The sequence below is a fragment of the Galeopterus variegatus genome, unplaced genomic scaffold (assembly GCF_000696425.1).
Source record: "Galeopterus variegatus unplaced genomic scaffold, G_variegatus-3.0.2 Scaffold1223, whole genome shotgun sequence".
Lineage (NCBI taxonomy): Eukaryota > Metazoa > Chordata > Mammalia > Dermoptera > Cynocephalidae > Galeopterus > Galeopterus variegatus.
The window spans coordinates 188,447-206,206 of record NW_007727334.1 but is presented as its reverse complement, the minus strand read 5'-3'; the positions used below and the strand labels follow the sequence as shown (position 1 = coordinate 206,206).

At 41.4% G+C, this 17,760-nt stretch overlaps 1 protein-coding gene across 1 annotated transcript in view; it reads left to right on the top strand.

Moving 5' to 3' along the window:
• The window catches only part of SPRY3 (sprouty homolog 3 (Drosophila)), a 63,998-nt gene extending 46,871 nt beyond the window's left edge, over nucleotides 1-17,127 (top strand). Inside the window, exons 2-3 of the mRNA XM_008575697.1 lie at nucleotides 10,801-10,968; nucleotides 15,739-17,127. Coding sequence (XP_008573919.1) covers nucleotides 15,845-16,711 — 867 coding nt within the window. The 5' untranslated portion in view covers nucleotides 10,801-10,968; nucleotides 15,739-15,844 and the 3' untranslated portion in view covers nucleotides 16,712-17,127. The remainder of the gene's footprint in view (nucleotides 1-10,800; nucleotides 10,969-15,738) is intronic.
• Nucleotides 17,128-17,760: the final 633 nt, after the last annotated feature.

Here is a 17,760-nt window from a genome sequence, read left to right as displayed (position 1 = left end):
ATTAGGTATATTTACTTTCTGCTCCCTTCCAAAACACATGTCATCCTTTATTACATTTGTGTATTAGCTATCTCTCCTGCTAAATTGTGAGTTCCTTGAGAGCAGGAATTCATTTGTTAACTATGTATTAATAACATACAATTATTATATCTATATTAATACTATATAATTAATTTACTTACTATTGTATCCTAATTTATTCCTGTATCTCCAGAACCTGGTACAAAGCAGGCCCTCAATATATGTTTCCTGATTGTTGTGGAGTTCATAATTTAGTAAAGGAAATAAACATGAAATCACTTAAATTGTGTTACAGTATGATGGGGACAAAAATAGGAGCATGTTTATCAGTTGGATTTATTTCCTCATTCCTTTATCTCTTCATTGAGCATTTACAGAGGACTTCTGTTCCTGGTACACTCTTACTTCAAGAAGCTCTCAGTTACACAGATAAGTAAATAGACCAATTAAATATACTGCTTTACGTGTTCTGACAAGAGTTAGTACAACCTCTGTGACTCAGCTGAGGAAATACTTCCTCCAGGAAGTCTTCTTTGACTTCTCTAGGTAATTTGATTTTGCTCATCTATTTTCTCTCATCCGTATCACTAAACGTTCTGTACTTTCTTCAGATACAGTTAGTATTATGTTCTGCATGTACAAGGGTACTTCAAAAGTTTGTGGAAAAAAGTAGAATAAAAAGATAATATAAATCTTTCTACAAACTTTTTGAAGTACTCTCATATTGTATTCACTGGCTTAATGTGTCTTCTTTATCCACATGCCTATGAGCTCCTTGAGGGAAGAGACATGTTGATTTGTCTCTGCACAGTGCCTGGAGTAGAGTAGTATCTCAGAAAATAATAATAATAGTAATGGCTACCATTTATTAAGTGCTTACTTTAATTATTATTGACCTTATCTCAAGTTTTCCTCATTTCAACAAAGAAATTTATTGTCCCCATTTTACAAATGAAGACACTCAGGCTCAGAAGACTTAAGTAACCTAACCAAGTGTCACACAACTACTAATTAATGGAACTGATTGTAAGCCCAGGTCTGACTCCTAGGGACTTCTCTAGGATAAGCTTACTTTGGGAGCTTTTTTCTATAGTCATCATTTCTTTGACCCTTGGAGTTCATTAGGGTCAAATTTAGAGGGACTCCTTAGTTGGCAAATTCTTATCCAGGCTTCTTCAGTTGTTTCGGTCCTTTTTTTTCAGCAGAGAGAATTCCAGGTAAAATATTGTAACAGGGGCAAAGTTTGTGTTTCTTCTTCACTCTAAAGCACATGCCATGATTTGGTCCTGAGTGTAAATCCTTATAGATTCTCCTGGAATTTGGCCTGCTCCTTCATCTTTTTCCCACTGACTCCTTCCTTTCATTTCAAAATTTACTGGGCTCCACTATGTTGATGAAATCTCATAACTCTGTTATGCTCTTTCATTTCCTCTCAACATATTGAGATTTGACTTTCTACCCCACCACCAAATGTATTCTCAATAAGTCACCAATAGTCTCTAAATTCATTGGATATGTTAGACTCCTCATCCTAATTTCTCTTCAGTATTAGGCCATTTCGACTATCCCATCTTTGTGGAAATTCTCTCTGCTCTTCTGTTCCAGTAGGCTATCTTGACCCCCTTCCAACATCTTATTACTCCTCTTATTTCTTCACTGATCCTTCTTCATCCTTTTGTTCTGAGTGCTCCATGTGATCAATACCACAGTTCTTTTCTCTCTCCCTTTCCTCTACCTCAAAGTTTCATCCATTTTCAAAACTCCAATGATCTCTCCCATGTTAGAAAGCCCTAAAGTCCCTCTCTTGTGTAGAGAGCACTAACATTTATAAAGCAAATGTATTTCATGGGGCCTATTTTCCAAAGCCCTGTAGTCTCAGGTTTAGCCTAATCTTTTGGAACTACATACAGAAATGTTAACCTTGAAAAAGACAGGAAACTTTGCTCAGGCTAGTCTCTGTTATAGGTAAGAGAATTGCTGCCTCAAGGACAGATGTCCTTGGTTAACCTACTGATTGATATGTGTTTTAGTCCGTTTTGTGTTGCTATAACAGAATTACCTGAGACTGGGTAATTTATAAAGAACAGAGGTTTATTTGGATTACAATTCTGGGACAGCTGCATCTGGCACGGGCCTCAGGCTGCTTCTACTCATGGAGGAAAGTGGCAGGCAGCCAGTGGGTACAAGCAGATCACATGGTGAGAAGCAAGAGAGACAGAGGAGGTGCCAGGGTCTTTTAAATAACCAGCTCTCATGGGAACTAATAGAGCAAGAACTCACTCACTACCCCTCCTCCCCCAGGGAGAGCATTAATCCATTCATGAGGGATCCACCCCCATGACTCAATCAGTTTCCAACACTGCCACATTGGGGATCAAATTTCCACATGAGTTTTGGAGGGGACAACACATCCAAACTCCATCATTCTGCTCATGGCCCCCCAAAACTCATGTTCCTCTCACATACAAAATACAATCATTCTATCCCAACAGTCCCCAAAGTCTTAGCTTGCTCCAGCAGCAACTTAAAGTCCAAAGTCCAAAGTCTCCTCGGAGACCAAAAGCAAAAGTCCTTCCAGCTGTGAGCCTGAAAAACAAAACCAAATTTATCTACTGCCAAGACACAATGGTGGAACAGACATTGGGTATACGTTCCCATTCCAAAAGGGAGGAATAGGCCAAAAGAAAGGAAAAACAGGTCCTAAACAAGTCCGAAACCCAGAAGGGCAGACATTATGTTTTAAAGCTCCAAAATAATGTTCTTTGACTCCAAGTCCTGCATCCTGGGCACAATTGGGCATCTGGGCCCCCAAAGATTCAGGCAGCCTCATTCCCACAGCTCTGCCTGGGCTCAGTGAGCTGTGCTGATGCCTGCAGCTTTTCCAGGCCTGTGTTTCACATTGCCAGTGGCCCCGCAGTTCTGGAGTCCTGGAGGCAGCCCTGCTGCATTGTCTCTGCTAGGTACTTCCCTGGTGGGGTCTCCCTGGGGGGCTCTGACCCCACATTCCTGCTAGGTATTGCTCTAGTAGATGACCTCTGCAGTGACTCTGCCCCTGCAGTAGGTCTCCGCCTGGGCCCCCAGCTTTTCCATGCATCCTCTGGAATCTGGGTGGAGGCTGCCAGGCCTCCACTGCTCTCACATCCTGCTAGCCTGGGGACTTAACACAACATGGATGCCACTGAGATTTCAGGGTTCTACTCTCCAGGGCTGCTGCACGAACCACACTTGAGGCCACTACAGCTGGAGCAGCTGGGATGCAGGGAGCAGGTTCCTGAAGGCAGCTGCGTCCCAGGTCTGTCCTCTGGTACAACTCAGTCCTTCTAGTCGTCAGGGCCTGTAATGGGTGGGACACCCTTCCAGACTTCTGAAATGCCTGCAGGACTTTCCTCTCATTTTTTCTGCTATTAGCATCTGGCTGCCTCACTGCCAAGATAATATCTTTAGCAACCAGTTTATCAGCTTCACCCTTGCACTATTCACCTGCTCTCCACTTCTTTACCACATGGCCAGGCTGCAAATTTTCCAAATCTTTACACTCTGCTTCCCTTTTAAATTCTGGCTTCATGTAATGCCCTTGCTGCCATAACTCAGAGTAGGCTGTTAGAAGTAGCCATGCAGCATCTTGAATGCTTTGCTGCTTAGAAATTTCTTGGGCCAAATGCTCTGGTTCACAACTCTGAAGTTCCAACTTCCACAAAGTCTAAGGCATGGACACAATGCAGCCAGGTTCCTTGCTATGGTGTAGCAAGGGTGATCTTTTATCCAATTCCCAATAAGTCCCTCATTCCTATCTGAGACCTCATCACCCGCATGACCTTTACTGTCCACATTTCTATCAGCATTCTGCTCGCCACCACATAAGTCTCTAAGACATTCTAAACTTTCCCTTGTCTTTTCTCTTCTTCTAAGTCCTCCAAACCCCTTCCAACCTTTGCCCATTATCCAGTTCCAAAGCTTTATCCACATTTTTAGGTATCTGTTTAGCAACACTGCACTCCTCAGTACCAATTTTCTGTTTTAGTCCGTTTTGTGTTGCTGTAACAGAAATACCTGAGAGTGGGTAATTTATAAAGGAAAGACGTTTATTTGGCTTATGATTCTGGGACAGCTGCATCTGGCATGAGCCTTGGGCTGCTTCTACTCATGGTGGAAAGTGGCAGCAGCTGGCGGGTACAGGCAGATCACATGGCTAGAGGAAGCAGGAGAGAGAGAGAGGAGGTGCCGGGGTCCTATAAACAACGAGCTCTCATGGGAAGTAATAGAGGGAGAACTCACTCATTAGAGGGAGAACTCATTCATTAATCCCCTCCTCCCCCAGGGAGAGCATTAATCCATTCATGAGGGATCTGCCCCCATTACTCAATCACTTTCCAACACTGCCACATTGGAGATCAAATTTCCACATGAGTTTTGGAGGGCACAACACATCCAAACTCAATCAATATGTAAAAATACTGGGGAAATTGCTGTAGGAAAAAAGTGTTTACTAAGATCAAGCTTTTGTTGGTGGATCAACTTAACCTTTTGCAAATTGCATTATGGAATGTCACTTTGCTTGTTTCTCTGATGTTACCAGCCTCTATTGTTAAACTATACTTAGCCATAACCCCACCTATGTTCTTTTCCTGTAACTTCCTGGTCTGGAGAATAAATATGGGGAAAGAACCGCAGTTCGTGGTTAACTTTGAAAGGAAGGAATGCCTCTCTCTTGAGGGTTCTGGGAAATTAACCCCTTTGGGGTCTCTCACTGCTCAGAAGAGATGGGCTTTGAGTAATCCTTTTTGCGTTTCCATCACCCAGGGGAAGGGAGGTGATAAATCCGTGTGAGGCAAAGCAACATTCTTGTCCTATCACTCAAATTTTAGTTCCATATACCTAACCATGTACCAAATATTCCTCCTTGAAAATGTCCCATTATCATCTCAAATTCAACACTTCCAAAGAACTCAAAGATCTCATTTTCCCAGTATATGGTATAGTGAAAAGAACACTGGACCAAGTATCAAGAGACATGGGTTCTACTCTTGACTCTGCTGCTAACTTGATATTTCCTGGTTTATTTCAACAATAGTTTATTATGTGGAAATCACAGTAAAAAGTATCTTTGCAGGGCACATATATGAGTCTTCAAGAAGCTAATTCTAGTTGGAAAGATAAGACACGTACACATTAGTATAGTACAAGTTAGAAAGTGATCAATTCCTTAAGGAGAGCATAACTGCATTGTTATGAGAGTTCAGAAGTGTTTCTGGATGATGAGACGATGAAAGATGTTATAGAGAAATTCACATTTAATGCAGTCTTTGAAGGTTGAGTAAGATTCTATATCTTAGAGTGTACATTTCAGATGAAGAGAATTGTATAAACAAAAGCATGATAGTGGAAAAGTACAGGATGAGCTTGGAGAACACAGAATAGTCTCTTTTAACCATATGCTTAAAGGTGGGAGTGGGGAATAGATTTAGAATGGTAGAGTGTAACTAGATTGGATGAGGAGCATAGATTTTATCCTAGGGTATTGTGAAGCAATTGGATAATTTTAAGCAAGAAGATGACATGATCAGACTTCATTTTTAGAAAAAGCCAGTCTGGTTGCTCTGTGAAGAATTTCTGTAGAGAGTAGGGCACTGCGCAGGAGTGGAGTGAAGGAGCCCAATTACAACACTATGCGGTAGTTCATGTAAGAGATGCTACTAATGTGTGCTGGAGTGACAGCAGTGGAAGAAGTGAGAAGTAGACAGATACAAGAAGATATTTTGGAGGCAGAAACAATAATACTTGATACATTTAAAAGTGAAAGCTAAAGGAGAGAGAGAAAGTTCAAATAAATACTAAAGTTTCAAGCTTGTGTAACTAAAGCATTTGTGATACCATCTCAAGTAAAAGTGAAATCAGGATAAGCAGCTAGCTTGGGATTTTGAATACGATTTTATAATTGGAGTTGAATAATATAATCTCCAAAGTTCTTTCCAGCAGTAACATTGAACATTTATTCCTTTAAATTGACCTCCCTCTTCTAACTTCCCTGTATGGTAATGGCATCATTGCCATTGCCTTATTCAGCTCATCTTTGCTTTCCATTCTTGCTGTCAGTTCCACAACTAGGCCCCTATCATTTCCTGTTTACATTACTCCAAAATACTCTAAATTGGCTGATCTGATTCCAGCATCTCCCCCCTCCAATATATATGCCCAATGTATTTTCCTTAAATGTAGCTTATTTTCACACTTTATTCCTTTGTTCAAAAAATTATTTCTAATTCCTAGAGCATTAAGCCTAAACTCCTCTGCTTGTCACTAACTTATTCTACAACATTATGCATTCCTCTCAGTTTGAGTGTTTCACTCTTCTCAGACCCCATGCACGTTGCTATCAATCCAGCTTTCCACATTTACCCTTCACATGAATTGTGTATGCTTATTCGTTTTCTGTCCAGGTCCTAATTCCTCTGTGAATCCTTCCCTGACTACCTATTTGTATATTTGTGACTTCTATGTCCTTTCCTTTTTATTCAGTATACTCTGTTATATATACTCTCTCTTCTTTCAAAACCTTTTTGAGTTAACTGTCATGTTAGAAACCATCTGAATAACTAGTTTCTATAAAGTGTGAGAAATGTATTTAGTTTATTACAAAACCATAACTCAGAGATTTCTAAAACAGAGTAGTATGAAAGATATTTGAAGGTCAGAGTGATTTTTCTGGTGTCTTCAAGGTTACTTATTTATCTTTTGGAAACCATTGGCTTTCAGAAATAGATAGGTCGATCTGTGCTCAGACAATATTTCCGAATTCAATTGGAACTGAATTGATACCAGCAAGGTATCTTATAAAAAAAAAAAATATGGCATTGGATTGAGAGATGGGAGAACTGTGTTCACTTTTAGGCCCAACACTGTCACTAACTAACTAGCTGTATAATCTTGGACAACTCAATGAATCTGTCAAAATGTGTTTTCTGAGAAGCACACCATTAACTAAAGAGCTAAGAAAGCAAATTTCCTGAAATGTACTATTATAAGAATCTAACGAGTTTGTAAAACAAGCTGTCAGGTAATACATATTGAATTTTGTAATGTTTCAACATCAAGCTTCTGTGTATAATTGTACTATCCTGATACACTATCAAAAACCATAAAACTACAAATAATGTTTTAAAAACACAGTATTTTAAAGTACAAATAAGATATTCATGTAAATTCCAAGGGTCAGTTATCTACTCATTCAGTAAGCATGAGTTGAGGGCATCAGGCCCTGGGGATACAACAGTGAAGACGAATATGATAAATTTTATATCTGTCCTCAGAGAGATCACTGTATAGAATGGGAGACAGACAATTATAATAAAGGATGATAAGTGCTGTGATAGTGGTAAGCACAAGGGGGCCAATGGAGCACAAAGAAGAGGAGAGATACCTAAGTCGACCTTTTGGAGAGAGGTGATTAGGCAAAGCTCTTCCTGTAGTGAGTGACTTCTAGGCTTAGGTCTAAAGGATATGGGATAGGGAGTCATTTCGGGAAGAGTGAGCAGGATATTTGAAGGCAAAGAGTATACAACAATATGGAATATTCAGGGATTCCATCTTAGTCTGTTTGGGCTACTATAACAAATACCTTATGCCAGGAAACTTATCAACAACAGACATTTGTTTCTCACAGTTCTGGAAGCTGGCGAGTCCCAGATCAAGGCACTGGCTGTATCTGGGGAGGTCCCACTTCCTCACAGATGGCACCTTCTTGCTGCATCCTCACATTGTGGAACAGACAAGGCAGCACTCTGGCTTTCATAAGGGCAGTAATCCCATCATGAGGGCTCTACCCTTATGACCTCATCTAATTCGATGACCTACCAAAGGTCCCACCTCCTAATACCATCACAATAGTGATTAGGTTTCAACGTATGAATTTTGGGGACACACATTCAGACCATAGCAGATACCAAATAGTTCAGAAGAGTTAGAGCAAAAATCCTTGAAGAGATTTGCAGGTGTAGTGATTAAGAGTGCAAGCACTGGAGTGAGTCTGCCTGGGTTAAATCCCATATCTGTAACTCCCATGTCTGTAACTCACCAGCTGTGTAACCTTGGACAAACTTCTCTTTCGACCTTGTTTTCAGTACAATTTATAAATATACCTCATAAGGCTGTCATGAGAATTAAACAGGTTAAAACATATAAAATGCTTAGAACAGTATCTGGCACAGAGTAAACGTGTCTCCCACTTGAATGTCAAATCCAGGAGGATAAGAAATTTAGCTGTTGGATAATGAGCTCTTAGATAGTGAGTGGCAATCATCAACATAATTGTTTTTTGTCATGGATATCATCCTAAGACGTGAGAAGTTTGAATAATCTCAGTTGTTTTCATTGTTACCTTAATATAGGCCCAAAGAGTAAAGAAGGGAAAGGAAGTAGGCAATCCAGATGTTCAAATTCAAGGCTCAGCTTTAAAAAAACAAAAGGACTTCAAATTTAAATCATCTGTTGCCTTTTCTATGGGCCACATTAGGGCAACAGCAATTTCTTAATATTTATAGTGACTATTCTTCGATTGCTTGCTATATGCCAGACAAATAATAAACCTTTTAAATACAAGAACTTGTTCAATCTATAGCAGCATAGCACAATACTGTGATGTAGGTACTATTGTTACTTCCATTTTAAAGATGAAGAAACAGCGTCAGAGAGGTGAACTGAGTTGCTCAAAATCAGATAGCTCATAAGTTGAGGAGCAAAAATTTGAACCCTGATCCATTTGACCTGAATCTAGTACAGTAGCACATAGTTGATGTGCAACTAATATTTGTTGAATAAATAAGTGAAAAAATGCACATCGGTTCATCTATCCTCTTTTGCAGATGAAGCTACAGGTTAGCTTTAATGGTTTTTGTGATCTTGATAAGTCCAGGTCAATGTTCAGAGTAAGAAAGAAGTCTGAGCCATAAAAGCAAAGAATTTACACAGAAAAATATGTTGACTGGAAATCCTGATTGAGATAAAAGATCTGCATTTGCTTAGCAATATAAACACACACTCATATGTGTACACATACATATATACTCACTAATGGAACAGTTTGAAGCACCTCGAACACACACACACACAGGTGCATGCAGACCTACACAACCATACATTTATTTTAATCTGAAGCTTTTTTTGTCTTAACACCCCTGAGAAGGTGTAAATAATAGAATGTCAGAGCTGGAAGGGACTTTAGTGGTTATCTAATCAGATCTCCTCATGTTAATGTGGAAATTCAGGCTGTAGAGAGAAAGTAAATTGCAAAGGTCACTCAAGGAGTTGAGTGAGATTAAGAATGTCAGTTTCCTGACTCACAAGTTTGCTTTACTCTGAACTGTCACCATTTACCATCTCAATTTTATAGATGGGGTAACCAAAGCATCCTAAGAATGTTCATGGTCAAACTCCTACGACTTGTCCATTGAAGTGGGACTTGAAATCAGATATCCTTTATTTTAAATATGAGGCTTGCTTTCATCCAAGTGCTTCTGTTTGCATGCCCATTAGGAAGACCCCTTTCTATTAAATAGTGCACTTAGGATAATTTACAGAAAGCTTTGTCCTTCAATTTAAGCGAAAATGTCCAAGGCTGCTTTTTTTCAGAAGACTGGCAGTGCCGAGGAGGCTCCATGAAGGCAGGTATCTTGTCTGTTTCCCTTACTGAATTCACAACACTTAGCACAAAGAAAGGGACTTAATAAATGTTTGTTGTTGGCTGTATGACATAATAAAGGCAGAAAGGGAAAGTAGGTTGAGTAATGGTTTCCCAGTGCATGACACATGGACAATCATTATTAGTGATGAAAAAAGTGCAAATGCATGAGGAAAAGAGGCAGGAGAAGCCCTTAAACAAAGGAGAAGCTGTGTGGCTTTATCTGATTGAAGCTGCCATGGCTCAGCAGGGGCTGAGTGGCTGGCTAGGACTGTGATTGGCAGAGATATTTAAATGAGGCCCCCGTAATATTGTTCCTCTCCACTGTGCCCCTATTCCCCTTTAAATTTGGTTTCAGTCGTTGCCCAGGGACCGGATACAGAGATTCCTATGGGGCGTTCTAATGGGTCGATTCAATGACGCCACTTAGCCCAGCATTAAGAGCTACAGCTCCGGGAAAGCGAACGACAGTGAGAGGGGACGAGAGAACAATTTTAACAGGGAGCAATCCATCCCGTCCTTCCCATCGTCCCGGGTAACTCATTCACAGAACAGCTTGCAGTGTGTCGAAGTCGTCCCCTCCCCTGCAGATGACATATCCGCGCGCCCTGAGCTGTGTCAATGATCACACGCTAGCGGCAGCTGTCGCTCCGTCGAGCTACCCTGTGTCTGCAGCTGCACTTTGTGCTGCTTCGGTTCATCTGTCATATTGGAGGAGGCGGAGGCAAAGGAGAAGAAGCGGGAGGAGGTGAAGGAGGAGGAAGGGGAGGGGAAGGGAGGGGCGAGGGGAGGGGAAGGAAAACACTGGAGGAGGAGGGGAGAGGGGAGCAGGGGAGGAGGCGGAGGAGGCGGAGGACAACTTACCCTGCTGAGCTTTCTTTGGGGAATACGTGCATCAAGACTTAGATCTGCCTGTAAAATCTAAAAGTATCTGCCACTACAGGTCTGACTTTCCCCTCCTCCCGTTTTTTTGTGTTTTGTTTTGTTTTGTTTTGTTTTGTTTTGCTTGCTTTGTTTTGTGGGGTGTTTGTTTTTTGTTTTTTGTTTTTTGTTTTTTGTTTTTTTTTTTCTTTCTTTCTTTCTGTTTTCTCTGCTGTGTCGGAAAGACCAAGACAGAACTATCTCTGTTTCTGGCTCCACTGCCCGTGAAGGAGTTTTCATTCAGACTTTCCGAAGAGAGGCGGAGAAACCTAAAGACTCAGGAGAAGAGGACCTGTGAGCCAGATGGAACATGACTTCTGCTTTTCCCAGCATGGATAAACCCTTTCCTCAAGGTAAGCCGTAGAGATCAGCTCTTAAAGCCCGCAGGATTCGGTCTATGCGACGCACAGATTGCCATTCATTCCAGCCATCCTGTGCTCTGTGCGCGCGCGCAAGCGCCTGGGTGAAATAACGTGAAAACCCTTTAAATGAAATTTAAATGAATCAGCTCTTGCAGGAAACAATCCGTATTGTAAATTTATAAATCAAAATAGAACTTCGAAATAATCCTTTTGTAGCCGAATGTCAATTTAATTTCTAGCCTGTTGACCTTTGAATGCATTTTGGTGCTTGCCTAAGCCCTCCTAGCGCCGCCTAACCACCCAAGCTGAGGACGTAGGGAGAGCCCGTGCTGAGGCCAGTCTGGCTGCCCAGCAGGCATCCTGTCAGCGTGGGGCTGCTCTGCTATTGGCTCACAAGTCTGGGCTGTGCATCGTTCAGATTTCATCACATCACCTTGCCTTGTGTAGAAATGGCGTAAGCTGACACGGCATAACCCCCCACTTACATTGAGTCAGAACAACGATTTAGAAATCTCTGAATCCATGCCTGGGTACGTGTGCACATGTATCTAGGTGGCATATGGAAATTTTGTCAAAAGTGAGAGCCTATAAGCACGTCTGCTTAGCCAATAGGCATGTGACAGGACCTAGAGCAATGGTTTACTGCACACTCCCTTCCATGCATCTAATTATAATTATCACTCACCTCTGCATGCTGCAAACCAAGTTACATGAACATAAAACAGACCTTGAACGCTTAAACAGAAGACCTATTTTGAAATGCAAACTATTGTTTTTCTGGGCACAATAAAACCTCACTCTAACATGATGTGCTATCTCATGAATTCGGATATACCAGGTATTAAATCATATTCCCAAGAAGTCAGCTACATACATAAATACAAATAAGGCACAGGCTGGCAGTTTGTCCATACTGAAGTACTACTCTTGTGCTCTTTACCTCTAAACAAACATACACTAAGACTTTATGCAGCATTCTATACCTTTTGTTTCTTTGTGTTCTGTTTTTAGGTCTCTCTAGCTGTGAAATGTGTCTAGATAGTGATCTTAGTGACTTGGATTTGGAGATGTTTATTCAGAGTTCAGGGGTTGAGTAGTGAGGAAGTAAAAAACCTAAAGGAAAAGAGACTTATTCTTCATGAAACACTTCAAGAGAAATGTAACCAACAAACCCAGAATAAAATTCAGAGCGTCAGGACAAGAGAGGGCTTTTGAAACCAGCCTTTCATACCCCCTCATTTTGCAGATGAAGAAACTGAGGCCCGGAACAGAGGTCACTTGCCCACAGTCACACAGCAAAGTAGAGCTGGTTTTAGGACTAGAAGTTAAGTTTTTTGTGTCTTAGTAAAGGTTTGGGGGTTTAAAGAAAGATTTCTATTTCTTAAATGAACAACTAGCATTTTCCTCAGGATTAAAAGTATGCAAATTCCGTTGGTATTACAGATTTTCCATGTTATCTCTCATCATTAAAACACCTATATCTTTAATAATACAAGGTCTTAAAACTGCAAGACTCCCTGGTTTTAAATAAACGTCTATAAGTCTTAATGAAAGCATTAAAATAATGAATAGAACCAGGGTAGCAAAGTGACAAGTTAAGAGTTAAATGTGGTGAGAACCTGGCAGCTCCAGCAAGATATATGCGGTAGGAGGGAGGCCCAGTCAGTGGCAGAGAGGTTAGTAATGTAAACTATATACAACTTGGTATTTGTAAGGGGGGAGTGCTTTGATAGAGATGCAAATGCTTTTGCACAGAGAGGGATTTTTAGAGAGCAGACTTTGGAACAGTAGAACTAAGAAAACATATAAAGCCATAGCAGAAATTCCCCATGTTTACTTTCAGTTATTCTGAGAACGAGTGTATATAACAGCAGAGCACAGAAAAAAAGCAACACACCTCAGAGCCGTTACACAGTAAGGTACAAAACAGCATTGAACCCGTGGGAGTAGGAGAAAAAGGAGCCAGGCTCTCCTCTTCTCCCTTCTTTGAAATCAACATTGACTCATACTGTATCAGAAAAGATATGACATTGAAGTCAGAACTGCCTTAAGGTGTTAGCACAGAAGGGCTTTAGATAGGAAAGTTTTCAACTTTAGTCTCAACATAGCAGATTTTAGGTTCCAAGAAGAAAATACATATTCTTTTATTAACAAACATTAGCATTTTTTGAATGGACTTAGCTTTCTAGTCCCTAAATTGGCATAAGAAAAGAAATTTCTATTTAGGTTGAACATAGCAAACTTTAGGGCTACAGGAAAACTGTTGAGAAAGCTATGAGCACCTGGCCAGGGAGACCGAGATGGGAGTGGGTTTACAATGCATCATTCATTACTGCAGAGGCACTACGTGACAAAAATCACTAGATCTCATCAATGTGCAGCCAAGACTTGTAATCACCTTGGCTCCTATTTAATAATATGTGATATGTACATTCTCTCTCATTTCATAGAATATGGAGTTGACCAACAGCACAGTCAGTTTCTTAACTGTTGCTGCTCACAATCAATGGCTCTTTAATGGGTGGATTTCTGAATTATAAGCATGCATGCAGTGGTAGTTTTTCATCTAGTCTACACGCTGTTGCAGTCTCTTGCTTATTCATTTCTCAACATTTTTTTCCCCTCTTACTTTCCTCTACAGTATCTGTTTCAGTTCATCCTATTTTCCAGATTGGATTCAGCATGTACAGAATGGCAAACAACTTACTGTCATTCAGTCCTTTTAAAAATCCTACTCAACACCCAGATTTTGCCCAGGTCCTACTGCCCACTATATTGCAGATAGTCCACACTGGATCCCAGAGTCCATTCTACTAAAAAATATACAGAGCACGAAGAAACCTTTTGAATTCATCCTGTCAATCCCCTTACCTGTAAGCATGACAGTACCCTGTCATCCCAGACTAATGCCCACAGCTTCCTTTAATCATCCAATCAAGCATCTCAAGTCCTCAGTCTTGCAGCAACCTAATCAATATTCAAATACACCTTCTCCACCTATACACCATGTATCCTTCTCCCCAGACAGGGTTGCCTTTGAACATGGTTCTCATTATTGGTTCTCAGTCATTTGTATTAAGACCTAGATTCCTCCAAGCTTAGCTGTCAGTCTTCTGGGCATGTCCCTGAGTTACCTAGTGACATGCTTAGAATCCTGTCTTTGAAATCTCACATGATTATCTCCTGCAACTTTGAGAACTTGTACAAGGGTACTTCAAAAAGCTCATGGGAAAATAGAATTGAAAGAAAACACGAATTTTTCCATGAACTTTTTGAAGTACCCTTGCACACCTTCCTTTGAATCATTGCTGCTTGCAATTTCTAATATGTTTTGAATGTAGTTTTTCTTTGGGAAATTAATGAGTCTAAACTGTATCCAAAATGTATATTATAGTTTTTACATTGTAAAGGACTTGAAGGGCTCCACACATTCTTTAGCTAATCAATAGGATATAAATTTATTTCTTTTTTTGCTTGTTTTCATAAATCTAGTTCTTATAAATTTGTTAAAAGACTCTTCCCACACCGAAGCTCCTACATCCATATACCTTCCAAGCCAGCTGAACAATGTGTCCTTGTTTGTTTGGGTGTCCAAATGAAAACTACCAGTTCCTTTCCATTGCTGAGACTATAAATCTATAAAGATAAAGCAAAGGTAGAGGTGGGAGGTTGCGGGGACATTTCATTGCAAGTAAATGAAGGAGATATGAATTTTGCTTTTCAAAGCCCCCCCCCAAAAGGGCACATTGCTCAACTTACCCTCAAGGACTTGAAGATGTAGAAGGTGTGGATGAAAAGAATTCTTTTGTCAAATTGTGTGGTTTTAGGAATACAAACCTTTGAGATCACCTAGTCCACCCCTGTGGTTAGATAGTGAAACTGAGGCCCAAAGAAAGCAAGTGATTTGACAATGGTAACATAGATATTCTAGTCTTAGGGTCTCCATAGTGTTATCTGCATTCTTTTGTGCTGCATTTATTTAAAACCAAAACAACTAGCTAAAAAGTGAAATTTTTGTCAGACTGGTTCTTTGATATGATGTGCCAAAAAAGTTATTTTTAACCAAATTAAATCTTCTTTTCAAAAAATGAACAGATGTAAATTCAGCTAATCAGGTTTACATGGGGATATAGCCTCAAAAGTCAACTGAGTCTGGTCATATTATTAGCCCCTGAGGTCTTTATGAACTGCGTCCCTATTTTTCCTGTTATCACGCTTTGGATCCATTTCAGTGTTGGGTTTGCTTGCTTATGGAAACCTAATCAAGCACTATCCTCTCTCACTTGTTCATTTCTATTATTCATTCAAGCAATGCATCCCATCTGATGGATTTCAAAAATATATATATACTTCTCATGGGAGACTTTTGAGGCTTTCTCTTTTGCCTTGGCATTGCTTCACGAAGAGGCCTTTGTATTTAATATTCGGTTTCATTTTTATTAGAATTCTGATGCTCAAGGCTTACACGTTTCTCTGCTAGAAAACACCTGAATGAGCTCGCTGCTCCTGTGAACATAATCATATGATAGAATACAAAAAGAATCAATGATCTGATCTTCGTTCCCAAACTGCTTTATAGTCTGGATGAGATGACCAGACTTGCCTGCAAAGAAGCAGGTGAGGTGAATTACAAAATAAAGGTGCAGCGTGAAGACAGTAGTTGAAGGTAGTGGTGGTGACAGGGCCTGAGCTTTGTTGTTCCCTTGTAAAGTACTTATGTCTGTGTGTTCTTATTTATTATTTCTATTCCTTCTCTCCTAGGATTTTCTGATGTGCCCTGAGATCCATGTAACTACAAGGGCTCCTCTTTATCACCATAAGTGCCACCCTGACCCAAAACCACTCAGAGCTCAAAATTCCAGGCAAAATGGATGCTGCAGTGACAGATGATTTCCAACAAATTCTGCCTATTGAACAGCTGCGCTCTACTCATGCAAGCAATGATTATGTGGAACGGCCTCCAGCCCCCTGTAAACAGGCCCTCTCCAGCCCTTCCCTTATTGTGCAAACACACAAATCTGATTGGTCTCTGGCTACCATGCCTACTGCTCTGCCCCGCAGTCTCAGCCAGTGCCATCAATTGCAGCCATTGCCTCAGCATCTGAGCCAATCTAGCCTTGCCAGCTCAGTGTCCCATAGCACCACTGCCTCTGATCAAAGGCTCTTGGCCAGCATTACACCCTCACCTTCAGGCCAGTCCATCATCCAAACCCAGCCTGGAGCAGGGGCCTACTCAAAGGCTGATGGTGCTCTGAAGGGAGAAGCTGAGCAATCTGCAGGGCACCCTGGTGAGCACCTCTTCATCTGTGAGGAGTGTGGGCGCTGCAAGTGTGTCCCCTGCACAGCAGCTCGCCCTCTCCCCTCCTGCTGGCTGTGCAACCAGCGTTGCCTTTGCTCTGCTGAGAGTCTCCTCGATTACGGCACTTGTCTCTGCTGTGTCAAGGGCCTCTTCTACCACTGCTCCACTGATGATGAAGACAACTGTGCTGATGAGCCCTGCTCCTGTGGGCCTAGCTCTTGCTTCGTCCGCTGGGCAGCCATGAGCCTCATCTCCCTCTTTCTACCCTGCCTGTGCTGCTACCTGCCTACCCGTGGATGCTTTCATCTGTGCCAGCAGGGCTATGATAGCCTCCGGCGACCAGGCTGCCGCTGTAAGAGGCACACCAACACTGTGTGCAGAAAAATCTCTTCTGGTAGTGCACCCTTCCCCAAGGCCCAGGAAAAGTCAGTATGACATTCCCACGAGATGGATCCAGAGCTTTCTCCTTCTAGCCCCCATCAATAAAGCATAGGCCTCATCTTTGGAGACGGGGGAGGAGGAATAAACTAGCCAAAGTTAGGACCTCAGCTATTTTGTTCCTACAGTGTCAGGGGAATAGCCAAGTACATCCTGGTGCAGGATGCCTTGTTCTTTCTCACAGTATCTGTCCCACTCCTCTTCATCCTTTTTACGCCCTGCCAGCTCAGCCCTTATGGCTGTCATTCAGGTGATTTATGAGCATGAGATTTGGACACTGAGGACAGACAGAGCCAGCAGTGTGGAGGTTTAGGGGCTTCCCAATGGAATACCTCTCAGTGCGGGCTGTGATTGTCACTGTGCTTTTCACGGTGCCTGTGGAAGCTTTCTCCTAAGATGGTTTGCACAGGTACGTGCAGAAAAGCATTCAACCTTCCAGGGAATATTACCCCTTCTCCTTGTTTCCTCTCCTCCTCCTCATTATTCCTCTTGCTCTTTGTCTCCCTCTCTCCTCCTTTCATTATCCTGTTCTGTGTTCCTAACCCCTTAACTCTCATCCTCTCTACTTTTACCTTTCCTCTCTTTTTTCTCTCTTCCTTCTTTCTACTCCTCTCTTCCCTCCCTTTCAGACTAATCCTTTCTCTACCTGTATTTCCGTCTCACTTGAACTGTATTTGTCTCTCTCCACCTGTACCTGTCTCTCTCTCTCTAACGTGTCCAGAAGTGCTGTTTTTCCATAGGTGTTTCCGTAGACGCCAGACTTTGCTATGCTATACTATTTACTAATTTTTATTAAGGGAAATGGATTAGCATAATGAACTGATCATGAGCAATAGTCTGTATCCCTGTGTGTGTGCACTCACAAGCACTCACCTGTTTGTGAGCATATGAGGCAAAGTTATCTTATATTTCCAGGTTTAATTAGTTGGAGTTTTTCTCCCTTTCCCAATAATCAGCTTATAGTACTGACAGATTCCACTAGCATGCTGAGTAGGTTAGTAAATCAGGATGCTCATAACTTTGTATGTCTGACCCAAGTGCCAAAG